Source organism: Elephas maximus, chromosome 2 (genome assembly GCF_024166365.1).
Source record: "Elephas maximus indicus isolate mEleMax1 chromosome 2, mEleMax1 primary haplotype, whole genome shotgun sequence".
Taxonomy (NCBI): Eukaryota; Metazoa; Chordata; class Mammalia; order Proboscidea; family Elephantidae; genus Elephas; species Elephas maximus.
This window is the reverse complement of record NC_064820.1, coordinates 86,660,830-86,684,593: the sequence shown is the minus strand read 5'-3', so window position 1 is coordinate 86,684,593 and position 23,764 is coordinate 86,660,830. Positions and strand designations below refer to the sequence as shown.

The 23,764-nt window shown below is 35.9% G+C and overlaps 1 protein-coding gene across 5 annotated transcripts in view; it reads left to right on the top strand.

Moving 5' to 3' along the window:
- The window catches only part of SSBP2 (single stranded DNA binding protein 2), a 302,711-nt gene that overhangs the window by 109,975 nt on the left and 168,972 nt on the right, over positions 1-23,764 (top strand). For all 5 annotated transcript variants that reach the window (XM_049866960.1, XM_049866967.1, XM_049866977.1 and 2 more), the window contains exons 3-4: positions 5,329-5,390; positions 15,863-15,947. In XM_049866960.1, coding sequence (XP_049722917.1) covers positions 5,329-5,390; positions 15,863-15,947 — 147 coding nt within the window. The remainder of the gene's footprint in view (positions 1-5,328; positions 5,391-15,862; positions 15,948-23,764) is intronic.

Below are 23,764 nucleotides of genomic sequence, written 5' to 3'. Positions count from 1 at the left end.
CAGATGTGCAAGCTGGAAGTAGGAAATAGGCCTCAAGAAAATTTAAGTTCTAGGAGAACACAGATTCTAGCTGGGCAAATGAGGGAAGGAAGGGGACCTGGGTGATTAAATAGCAAAATACCCTGGGAGTAGAAAATATACATTGGGCTGAAGTAATCGAAGAAGGAAAAACAGAATAGAGAGAGAAAAATTGTACAGACGTCACGTAAACAAGCCTGAAGCTAAAGAAACTCAACAGAAAATGCCTCTTTGTAAGTAGCAGAAGAATTGTTTCTAATATAAAGTTTGACATTTAGGTGTATTTTCTTGCCATTCGCAACCCCACTCATCACTAATACATCTTTTCCAAAAACAAACCACACAGATGAATATAATTTTAAAGTGGAAGTCCTCCTTGACCCTTTTTTAGAGATATCATTGTAAGAGTTTAGTGTGATTTCTTCAAAATACACACTACCCAAATACATACATGTATTTGCACACTTTGTTTTTTAAACAGAAAAAGTTTCATACTGCCATATTGTTCTCCAGCCTTCCATTTCTCCAACATCAAAAACCAATACAGGATGACATTTTTACGAGGCACATATATCTTATTCTTTGAAATTATTGCATTCTGTGCTGCAGTATATAATTTATTTTGTATTCACTATTAAAAAAATTTTTTTTTCTTTATTGATAAAACATAGGTTATTTCTAATTTTCATTGTTTCTAAGAGTGCTGCAATGGATATGATTTAGTTTTCTATAAGTCAGGGTTCTGTTTGTCTTTTCTTGAACAGTATATCATGCTTTCTGTAAACAAGTAATATCTTGAGTTGTGATTGGTTTGGAGGTAAACAATACCATTTATATGTAAACATATTCCTTATGTGAAATCATATCTTCTACAAAAACCTGTTGCTATGGAGTTGATGCTGACTCCTAGAGACCCTACAGGAGAGAGTAGAACTGCTCTATTGGGTTTCAAGATCTCTTCTGTAGGAGGTGCCTAAAGAAGAACTGTAAGTGTAGGTCATTTCGTAATTGTAAATGGATGGCTTTTGTGGTAACTTCAGTCTCATGGGCTGAGGTTCTAGCTGCTTCTGCCACAGACTTGTAATTTAAAGTGAGAAAGATGAGTTCTACTTTTAGTAAAGAATATTATGAGGATGAAAGTGATTATGTATATGAAGCATTTTGAGTTTCTCTGAGGAATAAGATACGATACTCTGTAAAAGACAAATGTATTACTTTCAGTTTCCCTCTCATAAAGGACCGTATCACGTATGAGCCGTATGGATAGTTTCCTAGACGCTCCATCTCCTGAAATAGCTGGTGATTGGTTGTGGAAGTTGCGTGAGTGTAGGACGGAGATTGCTTAGTAACTGATGTGGTGGAGTAGGACTCAGACTGGGAGTCTAAGCCCAGTTTCAGCACGCACTGAGACTTAGTCATACTACCTTAACTTCTCTGTAACTCATCTCTCATTTTTCTTTTAATTGAGAATAGTAATATTTGCATTATTTCACCTTCATATTATTGAAGGAACTGAGTTGAAATCCAAGGTCACTAATTTGAGAAACCTTGCTTTTCATGTGGTTAATATGATTCTAGTGATTAGGAATATTAGTGTTCCTGGGACACTTGCGGGAGGTCCTGTTGCCCTTTCCAGAAGACATCAACTAGTGAAAAAATAGTAATGAAGACTAGGAGAATGAGACACACGATTTTTACTAAATTGTAACTTTAGCAGGATATCAGAGTTTTATTTTTCATAAAACTCATTAAGTACTTTATTTTTTTATGAACTAGAAAGATATATATTGATCAGCTGAAATTATCAGATAAAGGTGGCATAGATGCACAAATTCTTTGTGTTACTAATTAGAAGTATTCAGGTTAGGACCTGGTTTACATTTATATAGCATGTTCTGGTATACTGTTTTATTTAGTCTTCCTAACTTCAAGTTCTTTAATTCCTGAGATTTTTCCTTTTAGCTCTTTTTAAAAATGGCCATTACATATGTAATTTTCTAATTTCAAAAATTTACTTTGTTTTTTGAGAACAAATTAAATGTTGTCTGCATCAGTATTCCTCTTGTTTCACTTTTTACTTACTTAAGAACTCTAAAAAATGTAACCAGTGTCAGTGATTTTAATGGCATTTAGGGTTTTTTCATGTCTTCCTGAACCTTGTCCTTAAAGAGCTTTTTTTTTTCTTTTAAATTTAAGGCCACCCTCTGAGTTCCTGTCTTAAAGCTTTCTTTTTAAGTCCTTTTGGGATAAGAATTCCCAACTTCTTTCATAATAGAAAGAATTCCTTGAATTTTTCTGGAATCTGTAATTATAGTTGCTTACTACTTGTGGTATTAAAGACCTATGAGCATATTTTGCTGATTGCGATATTGTTAAAAATTTTTTAAATTATTTTATCTGGAAAACGATGGCATATACTTACACACATAGGTTGGTTGTTTTTCAGGCCTCTTTTTTCGTTGAGACCTTTCTGGATCACTTTATTTAAAATTGTTAACTCCCTTCTTACCTTTTCCTGCTCTCTTTCTCCTTCACTGCTTTGTTCTTCTCCATAGCATTTGTTAATTTTTTTAAGAGCTTCAGCTGCTAACCAAAAAGTTGGTGGGTAGAATCCACCAGCTATTCCTTGGAAACCCTATGGGGCAGCTCTACTGTGTTCTGTCGGGTCGCTGTGAGTTGGAATCGACTCAACAGCAATGGTTTTAATATATAGGGTTGATAAAAGTTGGAATCGACTTGACATTTAATGGGTTTTTAATGTAAACACAAGTAACTTCTTGTTTGTTGGGGAAGTAGTGTTGCTTTAGGGGTCTGTCTTCCCTACTGAAGTGTAAATTCCCTCAAGGCAGGGATTTTTATGTTTTGTGCTTACTGCTACAGTGTTTATTTAGTACAGGCACAAAATAAATTTATAAGTTTGATTTGTAAAGAGTATTTACTTAGAATTTTTAAATTTGGAGAGAAGTTGCCTTGTTTAAAATTTGTTACAATATACATATAAAAAAGAAAACCAAACTCATTGCCGTTGAGTCATTTCTGACTCATAGCAACTCTATAGGACTGAGTAGAACTGCCCCATAGGGATTCCAAGTAACAGCTGGTGGATTCAAACTGCTAACCTTTTGGTTAGCAGCTGAGCTCTTAACCACTGTTCCACCAGGGCTCCATACTTTAACTCATCTGAAATGGAAACAGTTGGAAAATTAAAATCACCATCTTTTTTTAACTCTTATTTTATGAAAGACATATATCTTCTCCCTCCCACCCCATCAAATCAGGAATTTTTCAAAAACTTAATCCTTAAATTATAATATAGAGCCTGTACAAATGAAGCCCAGTCTCCTTCAGATTTCTGGGTTAGTAGTGATAGCTGATGTTCATATTGATGCTAATAATTGTGAGCTCCTCAAGTGCCTCTGATTCACCAAAACAAAAGAGAAACAAAAATCTCAAAAATCTAATTCTCTTAAGGATGATGTTTTTAATTGTTCACCTGAATTTGGTATACATTTTAACTATCAGTTAGACAGAACACCAAATCCAAAAAATGATTATTAAAAGTAATTAGAAGCTTAATTTTCTGTTTAAATGATTAATTTTTATTTGATTCTCCCATTTATACCAGGATCATAGAAAATTCTTCCTTATTCCCAACTCTGTTATTTTTCCTAGTCATATGTGTAGTTTCTATAATCCTGTCTTGGTTGCATTTCTCAGCCATCTTAACTTACAAATTTATATACTACCTTACAGTCCACAAAATTACAGAATACATTAACAAGTGTAGGATTTATTATTATCCTTTAAAAAACCTGGTGACTGAAATCTGATGATTATTTCACAGAACTCTACTAAATGATTTTTAAAGCGTGTATATTGAATTTATATTTCCCTTAGGTATTGGGGAAACCTCGGTGGTGTAGTGGCGAAGTGCTACGGCTAGTAACCGAAAGTTCAGCAGTTTGAATCAACTGGGTGCTCCCTGAAAACTCTATGGGGCAGCTCCGCTCTGTTCTATAGGGTCGCCATGAGTCGGAATCGACTCGACGGCAACAGGTTTGGTTTTTGGTTTAGGTATTGGAGCCCTGGTGGCACAGTGGTTCAGAGTTTCAGCTGCTAACCAAAAGGTTGACAGTTTGAATCCACCAGTTACTCCTTGGAAACCCTATGGGACCATTCAACTCAATGGCAATGGATTTGGTTTTTGTTTTTAGGCATTTAACGTTTTGTAAGCTATCAGGATTTTATAAAATACAAGAATTTTAACCACTTAAACTTATTTATTATGATGTTGGAGAAAAATATTGAATATACCGTGGATTGCCAGAATGAACAAATCTGTCATGGGAGAAGTAGAGACAGAATGTTCCTTAGAAGTGAGAATGGTGAGACTTCATCTCATGTACTTTGGACAGGTTATTAGAAGGGACCAGTCCCTGGAGAGGGACATCGTGCTTAATAAAGTAGGCAGTGAAAAAGAGGAAGACCGTTAACGAGAATGAGTGACACAGTGGCTGCAATAAGGGGCTCAAACATAGCAACCAATGATAGTGAGAATGGTGCAGGAGTAGGCAGTGTTTCATTCTGTTGTACATAGGATCACTATAAGTCAGAACTGACTCAATGCACCTAACAAAGACAAAAACAAATTTATTTTTATTGTAAAATCCTGTCTCCATTGTACATCATCTAACTGTCATCACCAGGGTCTTTTACACTGTTCTGACTCAAATAAAAAACAAACCACTGTGCTCCCTATTCTGATTGTTTGGCACATCCCTAAGCACTTGAATGTTTTTACATGGAATATTAATAGGATTTTGTGAGTGCTGGTGACCGTGCTGGTGGAATAAATTTTTAGAGGAATGCTCTTTGAGGTAAAGAAAAAATAATAGCAGCTAATGGTTATTAAGCACTTAATACATATCAGGTACTCTTAAATGTTTTTCATTTCACAGCAACCCTGTGAGGTAGGTAATTATTATTATCCCCATTTTATAGATGAGGAAACTGAGGCACAGAAGACTTAAGTAACTTTTCCAAGCTCACACAGCTAGTAAGTAGTGAAGCTAAAGTTAAGCCCTTACCTCATTCTGCTTAAAAGGAATACAGTTTTAAATTACTTAAAATTTAAATTACTTAAATTACTATGTAAAATGAGTACTTGTAAAATATGAATAAAGAATAATATGATAGCAATGACAAACTTATATACTACCTTAATATTTTAAATTAGAAAATATTGTTTTTAATATGTATGGAAAGAAGTATTATTAGGAAACTGTTTAATATCTCTTTTGTTCATTTTAGATAAGATGGGAAAAAAACATCACGTTGGGGGAACCACCAGGATTCTTACATTCTTGGTGGTGGTAAGTATCTTGTTTTATTCCAGTTTTTACTAGATCGATGCATTCCAGAAGGCCTGTACCATACCTATTTATGATCTTATGCTTCCCTTTTATTCCTTCTTATTTTAAAAATTATTTTTCTGAAAAGTGGCACTTAAAACAAAAAACTCAGAGTGTGCATTGGTGTTATTTGACATTAAGATAGTTTTACTGAGTCATGCTGGAATAGGGACCAGTGTGTAGAATCTTCCAACTGTTAATATGATTCCTTTCTCATCTTACGGTGGCAAAATAAGGATGGCACTTTTTCTTGGCTATCTGATTGTTGAACTAGCTATAAGGTTGGTTTTCTGCAAAGCGGGCTAGCAAGTTGTCATAACCCCAGACCACTAGATAACTATACAGTTTAGCATGCTATTCCAGTTCATTCTTTAAACCCTTGCCTCTCCTCCTGGAGGGATGGGGAGTGGGAGAAGCAACTCAGGTGAATAATTTGACTGCATCTTCTGTAATAGGCCAGTCCTGTTCAAAAGTAACAACTCGTCACCAAGTAAAAAAAACTCCCAAGAACAAGAGAGGAACAGGTTGCAAATGAGCAGATACTGAAATAAGTTTATCTTCATTCTCTTGAGATAGAAAAACATATTCATGAAAAACAGTTACCTGAAGCACTGCTCAGCAGATACTTAACTGAATGGGTTTTTTGTTTTTTGCCCTGAAGATGTACCTTTCGTACCTTTATATTTCTGCCATGTGGTGGTGGTGGTGTCTTTTTAAATTTTATTTACTTACTAGGTTTTGAGCATATTTCGCCATGCAAATCTAATAAAGTTTATTGTTTATTCCATTTTGTCAACAAATACTTATCAAGGTTCTTATATGCTAAGCACTATGCTAGATACTAGGGACACACCAGGCACACATCCCTACCTTCTTGATGATGGCAGTTTATTGAGGAAAACAAATAATTAAATAAGCAGTAAAAAAGAAATATATGTTTTATGGGAAATATGTAGAGTATTGTTAGGCACACACCAAATACATTTCACCTGGCATAAGAGTCAAGGACGACTCATAGGAGGAGCTGATATCTAAGCCAAAGTCTTAACTATGACTAAGAGTTGGCCAGAGAGGCATGAAAAGGCAGAGAAGGAGACTGTTCTGATAAATCGTATCACGGGCAAGGACCTGGAGATGAAAATCAGGGAGAGTATAGCCTGTAAGAAGGATAGAACTTCTGTATGTTGGAAATTAAATGGAAGGTGATAAGAGTGATTACGGAGAAGTCTGGTTTGATAAACTAAGACTTCGAATTTAATCATAAAGACAATACAGTGCAGTTAAGTTTTTAAGTAGGAAAGTAATGTGAATTTACATCCTAGCAGTATCACTCTGGTTCTATAGAGAGTGGGTGGAACAGGAATAAGCCTAGAGACACTTAGAAGGCTGTGGCAGTAAGGGATAGAGAATGGTCACTTGCACTAGGGAGTAAGTAATGGGGAGGAAGAGAAGTGGACAGATTTGAGGGACGTTAGTAGAATTGGCAGGATTTGGTGATTGGCTAAGTCTGGGAAGTAGATGAAGAGTCCAGTTTTTTAGGCACACTGAAGTTGAGAAACATGAAATTCAAGTGGAGATGTTGAGCAGGCAGCAGTTAGATGGGTCTGATATAAAAGAGCGGGCCAGGGGGTGGAATTGCACATGAATGAGGAGAGAAGTGGGCCTAGTACAGAACCCTTGCAACACTAACATTTGAGGTGTGTGAACAGGAGACAGAAGGAACAACTAAAGGGAATGTTGTAAGGGCTTGTTTTAAGAAGGAGGAAGAAAGGTCAGTAGTGTTAAATGCAGCTGCAGGGTAACATAATAGGAGTGAATATGCCCTTTATGGATTTAGTGAAAATGACTGATGTGAGCCAGCGATGAGCTGGGAAGCCGGAGGGTAATGGGTTAAGAAGCAACTAGGAGTTTAAACCAGTTGCTGTGGAGTTGACTTTGACTCCTGGCAACCCCCTGTGTTTCAGAGTAGAACTGTGCTCCTTAGGGTTTTCTGTGGCTATGATCTTTCAGAAAGATTGCCAGGCTTTTCTTCCAAGGTGCCTCTGGGTGGATTCAAACCACCAACCTTCTGGTTAGTAGCCAAGTGCTTAAACGTTTGCACCATCCAGGGACTCCACCAGGAAGTTAGGAAGTGGGAAATGGTAGATACAGTCAGTTCTGACTGGAAGGTTCAGCTGTGAAGAGAAATTAGTGATACCTGAAAAAGTGATACCTGAAGGAGTGTTATAGATTTGAGAGAATTTTTCTCATTTTAGGTGGGAGAAATATTAGCATGTTTAGTGTTTATGAGAAGGAATCAGTAGAGGAAGAGAGGTTGAAGATACAAGGAGAGAGGGGATAATCAGTGATGTAAAACCCCTGCAGAAGCCAGGAAGAAGGGGATACAGAGTACAGGTGGTGGGAAGTAAGAGGAGAGCACCATCTCTACCACTGTGATGAGAGGAGATACAAGGGCGTTTGTGGGTTTGCTGGCAAGAGACTGTGTACTTTCTTTGATGGCTTTTGTTTTGTCTGTAGAATAGGATGTGAGGTCTTCTGCTGATGGTGGTGGTCGTGTGAATTTTTAGTAGAGTGAAGAATAGCCTAAAAAGAGTTTGAAATAGTTGTTTATCGAGTCAGGGAGAGAACTGACTAGGAACATACAAAAAGATCACCAGGCAGTGTTGGAGGGCTACTTGGTTGTCAGAGCATTGTGGCACCAGTATGCCCAGATATGTGACTTTTCCCCAGCAGTAATTCGTAGTCCAGGTGTATGCATGGAAAAGACATTCCCTTTATTTTTATTTTTTTGTGCCTTTCTTCAGTTAGAAGCATTTCCTGCTCAGAGCTTTATAAACAAAGGCTATCTGCTGATGCTATTGCACATGGTCTCCTTGGAACGTTATTTAATGCCATCATCTTTTTAACCTCGCTCCTGAAAGCATGCTTTACTAGAAGTCCCGTGATAAATGGAACCACACTTGGTCAGTTGTGGTTGTACTTGTGGGTTTCCCTTATTTGTCTCACATACATATGGCAGGAACAGGTGCAGTGTTTTGGTTCAGAGTTCCTGTATTTGGAACAACGGTTCATTGTAGTTGAGCACCATCATTGTGCTGTTTTCCTGGGGTTTAAAAATTATTTTTTTAAAAATGTGTAATAGTATAAAAATCAAATTTTCATTTTAGATGGTGTATAGTTATGATATCTAAATCTAGGCTGTAAATACTTAATTGTGGAATATAATTGAATTCCTTCATCTATTGACACGCTTACATTTTGTATTTTTTCAATTAGGTCTGAAAAGTGGCATAAGAAACTATTTTAGTAGTCTGTCCCTGTTGGATCAGTGGACTAACAAAGTGAGGATTTTAAGAGTTTTCAATTATAATACTAATTGTGTTTCTTGCCTTTATTTCTCTTTTACTCACTTTCTCATGGATTTAACCTATTCCCATACATTAGATGGTTGATAATAACTTAGTGTATACCTTGGTTTTTTGCTTCTTTGGTCTCAGCTGTCAGAGGTACAGCGTTTAAATCTGCCGTGGCTCTTCCTTTTTCTATGGCACAGAGATTCAGGGGAGCCTTTCCTTCCGTGACTTTGGTATTTTAAATAATTTCATGTATATTTAGCTGGAGATGTAAAATAAATAAAATATAACCACATAAATATTTTTAGACTATACTTGATCAGTTTAAATCTAGCATATGCAAAATATATAGGTAAGGTATTTTTGATGTTTAAATGTTTTCTCCCTAAAACTACTAACATACCCTTTGCAATTCCTGCTTTGTCTATATAAATTAGTGAATCTTAACAGTTTTGAAGTCATGGGGTCCTTTGAGAACTGATGAAGCTATGAGACTATGGATCCTTTTTCCCAGAAAAATGTCCATCTGCTCATTTTCTAAGCTTTCTTAATCATTTTGTGTAGCCAGCCATTCTTGTGGGCCTTAAATCCAGCAGATGCTTGATCATTTTATCCTAAACTCTTTGGAGCTGGGCTTCGTAATCTGTGCTCCAGGGTTAGGAATTTAGGATTATAATAATGGTTGCCTTTTTATGTTGACCAGTAAAGCTATTGCTGGCGCTGGTCCAGATAATTAGAATAATGTGTGTCCTTCAACACCTTACTAGGTGGTTATTGGGTCAAACTCATGGTCCTTGTTACATTGAACAGTTGAAGTCTTTACGAACTTTTTTCACTTGCGTTTTTTATGTAATATTTGAAAATGAAATTACCTTGTTTAAGCCTGTTCACGAAGTATTTATAAAGTGCAAAGCTATTCTACTCTTAAGGACTCAGTCGTAGGAGAGAGAATTAAAAGTGTTATAACAATGTAGAACAGAATTCAAATTCATGTAAAAAGACCAGACTTAATGGTCTGACAGAGATTAGAGGAACTCCCCAAACTATAGCCCCCAGATGCTCTGTTAACCCAGAACTGAAACCATTCCCGAAGCCCACTTCTCAGAGAAAGATTATACAGGCCTATAAAACAAAAATAATACACATGAGGAATGTGCTTCTTAGTTCAGTCAAATATACCACACCAAGTGGGCAGCTCCTGTCCAAAAACAGGATGAGAAGACAGGAAGGAACAGGAACTGGACGAATGGACACAAGGAACCTGGGGTAGTGAGGGGGAGCATAGTGTCACATTGTGGGGATGGCAGCCAATGTCACAAAACAATATGTGTATAAATTTTTGAATGAGAAATTAACTTGAGCTGTAAACTTTCACCTAAAGCATGATTTAAAAAAAAGAAAAAAAAGTGTTATAATGATATGTACTGGTTATAATAGCAACACAATACACTCTCAGATTGTGAGAGTTAGGAAAGGATTCATAGAGAAAGTAGAGTTGAGCTGAAAGTTAGTGAGAGCAAGGTATTTTGGGCGAGGAATTGTTAGTATGATGGCTCAAAAGGGATTACTGTGTTTAAGAAATGACAGGAAGTTTGGGCCCGTTGACCTCTAAGTGTAGTACCTGAAAGTGATAGAAGATAAGGTTAGAGACACAAGCAATGGTCAGATATGAAGTCTTGGAGTACATCAAGGATTTTGGACTACAATTCCAAGATTTTACAATGTGTGTGGAATGATTAGATTTGTGTTTTTAGATGTTTACTTGGCATCAGTGTAGAGATGGATTGAACAGGGTTGAGAGCAGAGGTAAAGATTAGTTAACAAGGCAATTGTAATTGTCCAGTGAAAGGTGATGAGATGGTGGATTCTAGATAGTGAAGAATGTGTCGAATAGTTTGGTGATAGAGGTGAAGGAGAAGCCTCCCACGTTTTAGATTTGGATGATGGAAAGAATAATGATGCCATTGACCAAGTAAGGAAATACAGAAAGAGCAGCAGGTTTTGGAGAAAAGACAATGAACTTAGCATGAGGAAGTTAAATTTTTAGATGACTGAGTGATGTTTGAGGAGCCCTGGTGGTACAGTGGTTAAGCACTTGGCTGCTGGTTAACTGCCGGTTCCAGCCTAGCCACTCCATGGGAGAAAGATGTGGCAATCTGCTCCCTAAAGATTTACAGCCTTGGAAACCTGATGGGGCAGTTCTGCGCTGTCTTACAGGGTCCCAATGAGTGGGAATTGATTGGACTGTGGGGAGTTTTTTGGGTGCAACATTCAGATAAAAATGTCCATTCACAGAGATCTGGGTCCGTAATGGTTTGTGACTTAACAGCATGCGTCATACTGTAGGTTAAGAGTGTTCATAGGTGAAACTGTGCAGTATAGTTAGCGCAGGGCCTGGGGTTGAAGCCCTGGAGAAAGTCAACAGTTAAGTGTGGGCAGATGAAGAGGAATCCTCCAAGAAGTTATTGGAGAGGAGGGAGGACAATCAGGAGAGAATAATGATTGAGAACCAGGAAAGGCGTTCAAAGGAGAGAACATTCAACAGTCAAATTCAAGTTTCTCAGTAAATGTAAGATAAAAAAAAAAAAAATTCCGAAGATTGCCCTTAATTTGGAAGTAAGAAAACTTAGGTGGTCTTGGGGAGAAGAGTTTTGGTGGAGTGGTATAAGTAAAATTTAGAAGGCTACTGTAATAGTTTCATGATTCACAACAGAATAGGACCTAACACTTTTGTTTTTAAGCTAGAATAGACTTGAGCATATGTACAGGTTCAGGTCAACAGGGAGGGGTTGAAGATATGTGAGAGAGAGAAGGAGAGAGAAACAGATAATATTTCTTAAACATAGAGCTGAATTCAGTGTCCCACTATTAATATCATTACATAATTACATTTCTCTTTTTTGAGTATGGGGAGTGAAGTGGCTACTTCCAGATAATTGATATAAATGGGACTCAGAAAAGCTGTCCGTTTTGAGTTCCATCTGTGTAGAGGCATCCATGGATCACCAGCACCTGTGTGTAGGGTGAGAGGGTGGTTGCTACAGGATACTCAGGAAATGAACTGGAATACATGGGTCAAAGGTACAGTAACATAGACATATCTTATTTGGGCTGAAGCTTAGCAACAATTGTGAGGATGGCGCAGGACCAGGCAGTATTTCGTTCTGTTGTGCATAGGGTCACTGTCAGTCGGAATCAACTCAATGGCACCTAACAACAACAATAACAGTCTTATCTGGGAGCCCTGTTGGTACAGTGGTTAAGAGCATGGTCTGCAGTTCAAACCCTCAGCTGATTCTTGGAAACCCTATGGGACAGTTCTACTCTGTCCTAGAGGGTCACTGTGAGTTGGAATCCACTCAGTGGCAATGGGTTTGGTTTGGTTTTATCTTATCTAGAACAGGTATCTACTAAGCTCATAGCTGATGCTGCTCAGACTACCAGAGCAGTATTAACCTGCCCATAAAAAAAAAAAAAAAAATTTTTTTTTAATCAGAATAGAGTCTTGAAATATAAACTCTAATACCATATTCACATTAGAAGAAAATAAGGTAATAATTTAAAAATTCAAGCCCAACTGCCACTAATTAACTGTGTGACCTTCAACAAATTATTTAACCCCCCATGCCTCAGTTCCTTCATCTATAAAGTGGGGATAGTAATAAGAAGATTAAATGCTGAGTATACAGTTTTTTTTTTTATACAGTACTTACTGTGTGCTTGAATTTAGTGTATGTTCAATAAATGTGCAGATCATACTTTAAAATATGAAATTATTGCTAGAGTATGGTGAAAATTTTATGAGAGTGGAGAAAAATTTAATTCTTGCATTTTAAAAAGTATTAAATAATGCTAAGGAATAATACAAGTACGCATAGTCAAAGTTCCAAGGTGCAGATCAGGTACACGTACATTTCACGTAAAACCTGTTGTGGTCTATGAATGGATAGTTTTCTTCAGTAGGGATTATGAGTAATTAATATTCATCGATTTTATATTTTGGGGCCTTGAAAGAGAAGTGACTATTAGTTATTAAGAATTGAACTTTAACATGGCCTGCTCCTCGGGGGGAAAAAATGTTTTATACAAATGTTGTTTTTACATTTTTATTTTCAGGTAGTCTTAGATATGGCTGGTGGCATTAAGGTTATGTAATTATGTTAGCATCCCATCTTCTGGGGCACATCTGGCATGTTCATTCACCCTTGAAGCCTGCTCTGACAACCTTTTTCCTGCCTTCCCTTGAGATATTGATAGCTGGCTGAGTCATTTCTCCTCAAAGCCTCAGGAACAGAAGGGCAAACGGTGTTTGGGTGCGGATCCTCAGCTTGGGGACCTCTTGCTTTCCCTTGAGTTACGTGGAGAAGCACATAATAAATGATACAAGATCGTAGATTTTAATATTTTTCAAGTATTCTCTGGTTCTCTGTGCTTAGTCTTATCTTCTTCCTCTGTAAAATATACATTTTTCTCTTGTTTTCTGCTTAGGAATAAAGAGACCATGCAAATCTAAAAGCATTATACATGATAATAAATTCACCACACTTTAAGGATAGTGCTTTGGTTTCAAGTTTAATACATGCAGTGGATGAGAGGAATTGAGATGCGCTTCAGTCACCAGCATCTCAGGTTGTAGAGAAAGGAAACCCGTGTCTTTAGAGGCCCCTAGTTTCCTGCCCTTGGTCCTGTGGAAAAGAAACCAGTTCAGTGAGTCATCAGAGGAACTTACTAAAGTGTTTCAATATAATCCCCCTAACTAAGGAGAAATCAAGTATTGCTGTGAGCCTCACTTGCTTAAAAGCCTAATTCTTTCTCTGGGAAATAAGTCCACACTTTCATATGGCAATTGTCACGTTGTCATAATATCAGCCAAAAGCATTTGCCAAGAGCATTTGTTAAATTTTAATAGGGTATGACATATAACTTCTACATAGAGCTACCTTTAAATGCTTTAGGAAATTGAGATGCAATTTTCATTTCCACTCGTTACTAGTTTTGGATCCAGTCGTGTATGTCCCATAGTTAGATCTCAGGAATATCATATATAGAATTATAGTATTTTAGTAACTAGCTTTATTATCCCTAAGCTTGATCTTGTAAACTTTTGACCTCCCACTAAATCCATAAAAGTAAACTGGAAAACAGAAGTAGAACAATATTAATATTCTAAGGTAAACATTTAATTAAATTGTATGTTTAAATAATTATATGTAGTATTTCTTTAATAACTTTTAGGACCTCAACAATAGATTATCATTTTTTTCCCAGTTCATTTTGTGAGATAACCTTTTAAAAGTAATGCATTGGGATACTTTTCAGGAGAGGTTTTATAGTGCTTAATAGGAAATTAGAAAAATTAGGGAAGAAGAAGAGAAATTAAACTGTTTGTCATGATATTGAATATAATATTCTATGATTAACTGAATACAGTTTAAAGACTACCTTACAAATTTGGGTTTCAAGAGCTTTACAGTTCCTTACGAACATAAAAATAAGAGTAATTTTAATATACTAAAATTTATACCACTCAATCCATGTAAGAACTTCTACCTGTATCCTTGTATATCTGTGAGTCTTAGACTTTTTATCCTAGTGGGGCTGCAGGAAGGCCAAGTACAACTTTTAACTGCTTTCACCTTTGTAAAAAAATTAAAATTTACTTATATTATTTTGTCTGTATTGCTTTCTTCATCTTTCTTAATGATTGTAGAAATTTCAGAGGAAATGATGCCAGTACTCAATCTTTCATGTTTTTCACCTCTGAGAGTAATCTTCTCTTGCTGAATAGTGGCTTTAATTGTGTTGTAATGCCTACAGAAAACATTCTCCTAGCTGAGGAGAGACATCCAGACTAAATGAGTCGTTCAGTGCCAAAATAGTCAGGGTTTACTTTAGCAGATTTTATTGTACCATTGTTACCTGTGTCCTCAACACAATATCCTGCCTTAAAAATATATCTGTATTTTAAGGTTTTGTGCAAGCTGTTTATAGTGTTGGTGATATTATTAATAAAATGCTTACTATATGTCAGGAACTGTGTGTGTTATATAATTCTGAATAACTTTATTTTGTAGAAAAGGAACTTGTGTTTCCTATTGGTTTAAGCAACTTGATCAAGAACTGTCACAGATAGCAGAGCTGGCTTCTGTCTCAGATATGTCCTGCTTCAAAATCTATTCTCTTAACCACTTGGTGTATCCTACTTGGCTTAACCGCTTGGCTCTGCACTTACAGAGAGTAGGAAATGTGTTATAATAAAGAATACTGTTGATCATTGTAATTGCCTTGTTGATAGCCAGTACATTTAGCTGTTTGCTTTCCTGCTTTTTGAATCCTGTGTTCATGTGTATTGTTAGTTTGATGGGTGGAAGGATGACCAGAATCATATCTTTTATAAGAAGTTTAATTTTTCCCATAGCCACTTCACTTTTTTTTTTTTTTTTTTTTTTGCCTTAGCTGCCTGTTATTCTTGAGTAGGAGGGAGGAAAAAAAAAAAAAAAAAAACGAGAGAGATGTTAGAATGGATTTTTTTTTTTTTTTTAATTACCTACCTGTTTTTACCTGTTTTAGTACTTGCAGGAGAAAACAAGAGGATATTTTAAGAAATATAATTGTTTAACCAATGTGGTTTAATGGTCAGGGGGATTGGCCTGGGAGTTTGACAGTAAAATTATCTTGAGAAAAATTGATGAACTTCTTTATTCCTCAGTGGTTAAATTTAAGATATTATTTACCATTTTTATTCTTCATGGAAAAATTTGAAAAGAATTTAATTACTTCAATCAAGTGTTTTAACTCATGTAAACAACCAGTTAAGAATAAGCATTTTTTAAATTACTGTTTTAAAATTATTTTCTTTTAGAAAAATTTTACTTTGCATTTCTGAAAGATGACCAAGTGGTACCCTATGAAGGGTCTTGCTCAAATTTAAATCTGTAAAAGAAATATTTGTCCCGAAGAAGAAAACGCACTTTGTTATTAAAAAAAAAAAAAAAATATCTCTTCTGTTATTTTTGAAATTGTGATTTTTCATATTGGCACTATATGACTTTCCTAATATTACCATGATTACTTTTTTAGTGTATTTTGGGATCTCTACTGTGCAGCTCCTGAAAGACGGGAAACATGTGAACACTCAAGTGAAGCAAAAGCCTTCCATGATTATGTAAGTTACATATTATTTTACTAAGTTACATTATCAGTTTTCTTTTTAAACCACTGCTCCTGAAAATGCATTGGCCCACTCTTCTTCTCCTTTGGTACTTTAGATAATTGGTTTTTCTTTGTTTCTTGAAAAATAAAGTCATAACTTTAAAAGTAGAGTACAGATGGCTTTCTGAGTCTTGCTGAAGAAGCTTAGGATAAGAGAGTAGTCATAATTCCAAGATACTAATGGTATTTCTTAACTTTAAGCATACTTGATTTGTGAAATTTCAGATATATAAAAATTAAGTTCTTTGTTCTGCAAAAAAGACTCATCATAAGATTTCTATAGATTATAAGCTCTCCTTTTGCTCATAAGATATATGGAAATATTCTATTCTCTTGTACAACTTTTTGGTTATATATCATCTTGCAAAATTATCCATGCCCCTGAATTCAGTTCCACAAATAAAATTTATTTTACTCTGAAATCACAAGCAGTGTTTTTACCTGGAATTAATTGTTTCCCAGATTTTTTTTCTGCTACAACTTAATATTGAATTGTTTTATTTAACTATTTCTGATTTCATTCGTGTCCAAAATATTAGGAGAAGTAGCAATATATATGCTACTGAGTTTATAGTGAAAAATAAAAACGGCGATTATAATTTTAGTTTCCTGGTGTGAATGGAAGATACACCTTAATTGTTCTCAAGTAAAGATGGAGCCAAAATATATTATCACTTCATTGTGATGGTGATGGAACCACAGTGTTACAAGGAGCTCTTTGAGAGCAGAGAATCATGTTGGTCTTCCTCAGGTTCTGTCAAATAAAAGATGTTCAATAAATATTAACAGAATGTAGTAGCCTGTTAGTTCGGATTCGTAAAGCCTAACTCAAATTGGAAATGTTTCAGATTGTTCAAGTAAAGTGACAGGTTTGAGTCATAATTTTGATAACGTGTATGTTTTTTCTATTCTTGCCTAAGAGAGTCTTTATAACATTTAGAAAGGGTTTTGCTAAAAGTTTACAGTAAGGAGATACTTTAAAAAAAGCATATGTAAGTACTAGTGATACTATATAAATAAAATAATAGATTTTATTTATACCAAATGCTGAGTTTTACGGGTAATCATCTACTATTTTAGGAAAATGCTTCTCTAGAAACTATCCCCCAGAGTGCTAGGTACTTCCTCTGCTCTGATTCTGCAGCGTCTTCTGCGTACCTCCTAATGTCCCTGATAGATTATTGTAATGGAATGTTTTCCCTAATAACTTGTGAGCTTCCTAAGAGAAGAGGCTTTGTCCTATATATCTTTTTCATCCTCTATGCCTAGGATAGTACCTGACATGAGATATTCAAATAGATGTTCAGTGTTTATATAAATGAATGATTGTATAAAATATCATCCAAATCTTTGTTGTTTCTTATTTTAACATAACAGGATATGTAGTTGCAGGAAGGCCATTTAATACAACTTTTATTTACTTTATATGTCAATACCAATTTAGATAAGATGGTAACTTGTAAATACATAACAAGTTGAGTTAAAGCAGGTATCAGAAGGCTTTATATCTTGGGGAATATATAGTAACAAGATAGATACAGTTCCTACCGTCATGGGCTTACCATCTAGCAAAAGACAACTTTTTCTAAGAAGTTTGCAATATCAAAAAGTGAAATACATGTAGAAATACAGTATAGGCTTATACTGCTGGATCAATCAAAATTTATAGATTTGTGAGAATCTAGAGGAAAATCAAAACGGATTGTTGTAACAAAGTACACATAACTTTCAATGCATGTTTAGATTTTGCCATATAGTAGGTACTTTGTAAATGTTCAACAATTCTCTTAGCCCATGTAATACAGAGTTCATAATAGGCTGGGAACAAATAAATAAAGTTACATTTTAAATCCAGTAGGATAATAGAAACTCTTATAGTATATATTAATTTCATCAATGTGTAGTCTATTGTTCATTTCAGCAGGTAGGGTCATTATGAGTTTTGTTTTTATCCTCATTCTAGTCTGCCCTGTTGTTTCTGTTCTTGATTTCACTTCTTTAGGATCCAGTTTTAATTCCTTTGTCCGTACATAAATCTTACGATTACCTTAAGTTCTTTCTAGCATTTGGTTTGTTTGCTTACTCTGTGTGTGTGTGTGTGTGTAAACTGTGCTGATTTGCAGAAGTACGTTCACCCGCTTTACCTGTGGGGTACATGTGGCTCTATTCCCAACTTGTCATTTGGGTCCAGGATTGCTTCTGGGCGACTTCTAAGTACTGCTGATGACTATATCACCTAGTTTTCCCTATTTTTCTTGATTCTGAGATTTTCTGTAGGGCAATGTTATTTCAGTCATTCGATGAGAAACATGAATAAAGGAAGATAATCAAGGAAACTGTGAAGCACTTAATATTAGAAATGGAAAATTTATAATTTTAGAAGTCATGAAAAATAAGTTATTTTGGGGAGTTTTAAAATGTGAAGGAGAAATATATCAATATTCATAATAAAAACTTGTAGTGTCATATTTATATAGCCACTTTGCTTACTTTTTATATTTTATACAACTTCATATAAAATGATTATATTTTGGGCAGTTTAGAAAAAATGAAGATCTGTGTCTTATGTTTATTTTTTTCCCTATGATTTGAGGGGAACTAAAATCATCCACAAAACTCATCTTTCACTTATCCTAAACCACAGTTTTCAATTATTGTTGTGTTTTTTTTTTTCTATTTTGTTTAGAGGTTTCTATCTCTTTTTAAGATAAATAAGTGTCTCATAGTTTTCAGTACTGTATCTATATACTAAGAGGTTAAGCAATAGTTTCTTACCCAAGAAATAATGGATAGAGGTAGAATGATGTCACTTTGTATGTACTAATAAGAATGGATTACCTAATATCAGACTTCAAGAAACATACATAAATTTGATTGCATATGTTTTGAATATTAAGTTGGCTTTCTTTTACATATATTTCACCAGAGTGGAAATATGAAATACAGGACTCGTGGGAGATCATTGGCTTCGTTATGGAAAGACTTCAGTGCTTAGATAACAGATGGCAAAATTTTAAAACTGTTAAGGAGATGGTGAATTCTTCTTTTCAGTGGTTTCAGGCCGAGTTCTCTAGACCCTTGGGATATAGTGGGAAGGTCACAGATGATGCTTAAGAGTATGAGGACAGCAGATACCCAAGTAGAGAAGCTCTTGGCCTTCTGTTTTAACAAAACGGCTCACTTCTCTCCATCCCACAATTCATCTTATTTTCTCTTTCTAATTAAATGGCATCTCCATAAAACCAGCTATTCATGCCACAAAGGAATCTTCTTTTTAATCCCCTTTATTATTTTTCTCCTTCACCTCCAGCTGGTCATCAAAACTTGTCAATTCCATCACCTACACATTTCTTAAACATGTCTTCTCCTCTCTAACCCCAGTGCATATGCCTTAGCTCAGGCCCTTATCTTGTTCCATTCTTGCAACAGCATTATAACAGCTATCTATGGGTCTGTCTACTCCCCCTCCTCTCGTCAGAGTCCAGCAATTCTCTTTCAAGGGTTTTTGCTAAAATCTTTAAATAAGAAGCTGTTTTTGTTTGTTTTATAAAATCTTTTATATATTTATAGAGTATGATTCCAAAACACCCAAAAAGCTTAAAATAAATGTGGAAACTACTTGTGTGGGCTGGCCTAGTCATTTTATTGGTAGGAAGCTTGGTACTCAGAGAAGTAAATGATGTACCATTGTTTAAAAATTGAGCATGATTTATCTAGGAAAATTCAGGTTTACCAAATTTTCATTGAGTACTCTTTTGACTGTACTGGATGAAACTTCTGTCTGCAATGGAGAGTCATTTTTTGAATAGAGTAGTAAATCATATTTTAGGACAATTAATCTGAAGCATTGTGTGAGAGGAACTGAAGAAAGGAAAGGACTGAATGCAAAGACTGCACGGAGGCTATCCTGATAGCCTTGGTATGAACTAAGAAACATTGAACTAGAGTGGGGACAACTGAAATAGAAAATAAAGGCTGAAAATGAAATTGTCTAGTTGTAAAGATTCAGAAAGGGCGAAAAATTAAAAATAGTTTGTAGTTAACATGACTGATGAACTGAGACTTGTGAACCATTAGCTAGATTCTGAAATTTGGAAGGAAGCACGTAGAGAAAGTAGGTTAAGCTATAAAAATCCATTGCCATCAGGTCAATTCTAACTCACAGTGACCCTATAGGGCACAGTAGAACTGTCCCATAGAGTTTCCAAGGAGCAGTTGGTAGATTTGAACTGCTGACCTTTTGGTTAGCAGCTAAGTTCTTAACCAATAAGCCACTATGGCTCCAGTTTAAGCTATAGGAGTGGGTTAAATTAATGAGGGAGTAAGGGTAAAATATAAGAATTGAGGCTTGGGGAAAAAAAAACTTGGGAAAAAATACTGACATTTAGAAAGTGATAAAAGGGAAGGCACTAGCATTATAAGAGTCAGGAAAAGAAATACAACACAATGTAAGGTAAGTAAATACCACTCCAGTTAGTGTAACTAGTATGTTCTATAACTGACTTACCATAACTGGTATGTTCTGTAACCTGGTAAATTTCCCAAATCTCTTCACTATTTTAGAATGCTCCCAACTTGAGCTCTGTATCCCAGGGCAACCAAACAAATGTGTTTGGTGTTAACTTACTATCTTGAGTTCCTAAGATACTCAAAAGCCGTTTATGGTAGTTGAAGCAAGACTTGAGACTTAAACTATGTCAATGCCTGAATGATTTTTATAGGCTACAATTTCATTTTAAAAAGCAATTGTGTATAGGAGGCAAAATAGATTCAAATGTAGGAGGAAAACTAAATGGACTTAAATCCATTTCTTCTAGAAGTTTTTGAAACTTGGGATTAACAGGTAGGAAAACCTCAACATATTAGCCCTTTCTTCATTGCAACTTTGTTGTAGCAAGCATGGATCGTAGTGCCTGTCAAGTAAAAAGCAGTGTAAAAATTCTCATCTTGGGGAGTTAAAGGTAAGCATATTTAAGGATTATGAAAACATATGATACTCACTTTGATAGTTTACTGGTTTGTACTTAATCAGTACTAGTAGATACTTGATGAAAGAATAGATAGATAAAGAAAGAATGTACGTTCTTTAGGACATGGTATGTCTAAACTGAGTGCCCCTACTTCCGTGGGAACATTGTACCACTCTTATGAGATCCATTCACTATCCCTTTTTACTTTCCTTTTATTATTACCTTAGCCTGCTTTTCACTTTATCTTATCCCTTTCTTCATCATTTCCTTTCCTTTACCAGCCCTAAGATAGGTAAGACATAACCAAAAAGAGGACATAAAGAAAATTATTTCAGAGCTGAGATTATGTTATAATTTTTATTATGGACAAAAGCTCAAATACATAAAGGAAATGGAAAATGTTTAGATATCACAAAATGACTTCTGTCATCTTTACAATAAAAAAAAAATACAATAGCATGCCTTAATTTAATGTATGTTTTAGAAATGATGGGGATATCTTCCATATGCCGATCTCTTCATCACCATTCTCCATGTATACCAAACTCCCTTCTTTCTTCTTTTGTCTAACCTGAAATATCCTTTTGAAGGAACATTTGGAGCTTCCTGTAACTTAAATCGTGGACTTATTCCATCACAGGCTGCTTACCTATACTGCCTTCGTATCTTTTCCTGACCATGAATATAACCTTTGATCTTTCTATTTTTCTTTGTCATTTTCCCCTCCCATAGAACCTACTATCTTTACTATCATTATGTGGATGATTTTACTTTGTCACTACAGAGGCATACAGGAGGTAACAAAACAAACACTGGAAAAGTTAGAGAATTAGGAATATCAAGTTTTTATGTTTGAATTGTAAGTGAAAAATACCAATTTTTTACTTCAAGTCTGAATTCCTGATTACTTGATTGATCAATTGGAGGATGTCTTAGCCTGGGTTCTCTACAGAAGCAAAGCCAGTGACGTGTACACACACACACGCACGAAGATTTATATCAAGGAAATGGCTCATGCAGTTATAGAGGCTGGAAAGTCACAAGTTCGTGGGTCAGGCATCAGGCTGGAGGCTTCTTCTGACTCATGTAGCTGTAGGAGCTGTCAAATCCAAGATTGGCAGGTTAGACGGCAGGCTGCTGGCTTATGGGCTGGGGAGGCTGATGAATCCAGGATTGGCAGGTAAAATGACAAGCCCCTGGCTCAAGTCCCAAGAACCAGAGTTCAGATGATGAGCTAAATGCAGGATCCAGAGCAGAGCAAAAGCCAGCAAGCTTTGCCAGAAAGTCCATATATATTGGATGCAGGCCATACCCTCAAGGAAGCTCCCTTTCAACTGATTGGCTGCTCATAGCAAATCTCATCATGGAGGAGATAACATTATATCAGATCTCATCATGGAAATGATTACATCATTACACAGCTCTCAAACTATATCATAACTGCCAAACCACTGAAAAACATGGTGCAGCCAAGTTGACATACGACCTTAACCATCACAGAGGAGGCATGTGGAGACAGTGGAATGGGTGAAGCATTGTAAGTCTCATGATTTTTATTTTTGAATCAGTCTTAAAACATACCTATTTTTGTCTCTGAATTCAAGTTCCTGATTATTTACTCATATGTTTATTTAATGGAGGGGCTTTGTGGGGATAGTGGGGGTGGTTAGGGAATTGTAAGTCTCATATGATTTTTGTCTGGAAATCAATCTCACCTAACTCCTATCTTGATTGGAGAAGAGATCAAGCTTCTTAGAGTTCAGAGGAAGATAGAGTTGAGCTGGCACCACTGCTAGGTCCTGGAGAACTTGTGGTGCCCTTGAAAACCTCTCACTTTTCTAAATGGTCTCTCTAAAAGGCCACAAAGAATAAGGAAGGTATTTCTATAGTTGAACCTCAAAGATTCTTTTCCTGACTGTTCAACTGCCTTTTACTATTGTTTTCCATCAGCTTGTCCACTTATTAGTCTTTTCAGGCTAATTCTACCTTTGACAGAATCTAGGCTTTTGTGTTCTTAATGATTGTTTGGGCTTAGTTTCTTCAGTGCCAATGAGGTTTTAATAGCATGTGTTCCTTAGAGAAGCCTTCTGCCTTATATTACTAGTTTTCTTCATCTGCTTTTAGCTGGCTCCCATGTTTTCCTATTTCAAAACAGTCCAACAGGTTTGGTTCATTGTCTTAGGGTTCTCTAGATAAAAAGAATTAATAATAAATCTCTTTCTGTAGATGATAGATGTTGATCAATCGGCTGATCGATTTTTGATGAATTGGTTCACATGTTTGGGGTGTCCAGCAAGTCCTTAATCTGTAAGGCGACAGGCTAGAGATTCTAGCAGTCTTGTATCCCAAAATCAGTAGGTCACAAAATTGGCAGGTGGCAATGGGAGATATAGAGTAATTCTGACAGAATACTCCCTCAGGAAGTTTCCCTTTTTGCTCTTAAGGCATTCAACCGATTGGATGAGGTCCATCCACTTTATGGAGGGTAATCTGCTTTACTGAAGGCCAGCTGATTTATGTAAATACTTCATAACAACATCTAGATGAGTGTTTGGCCAAACAACTGGACACCATAGCCTAGCATAGTTGACACATAAAATTAACCATCACAGTCATGTACTGAATTCCTATTTCTGTGAGATCCTCATTTGCAGAACAAAAATGATGAGTGGTGTTGCTCAGGTGGCCTACCTGCTCTGGTTAGTTGTCCACATCCTCTCTGATTCAACTCTCAGCCTTCTTTCCTGAATTTAAATTCTATTAAAACAGTAATAAACTTCAACAATTTACACAGAGGGGA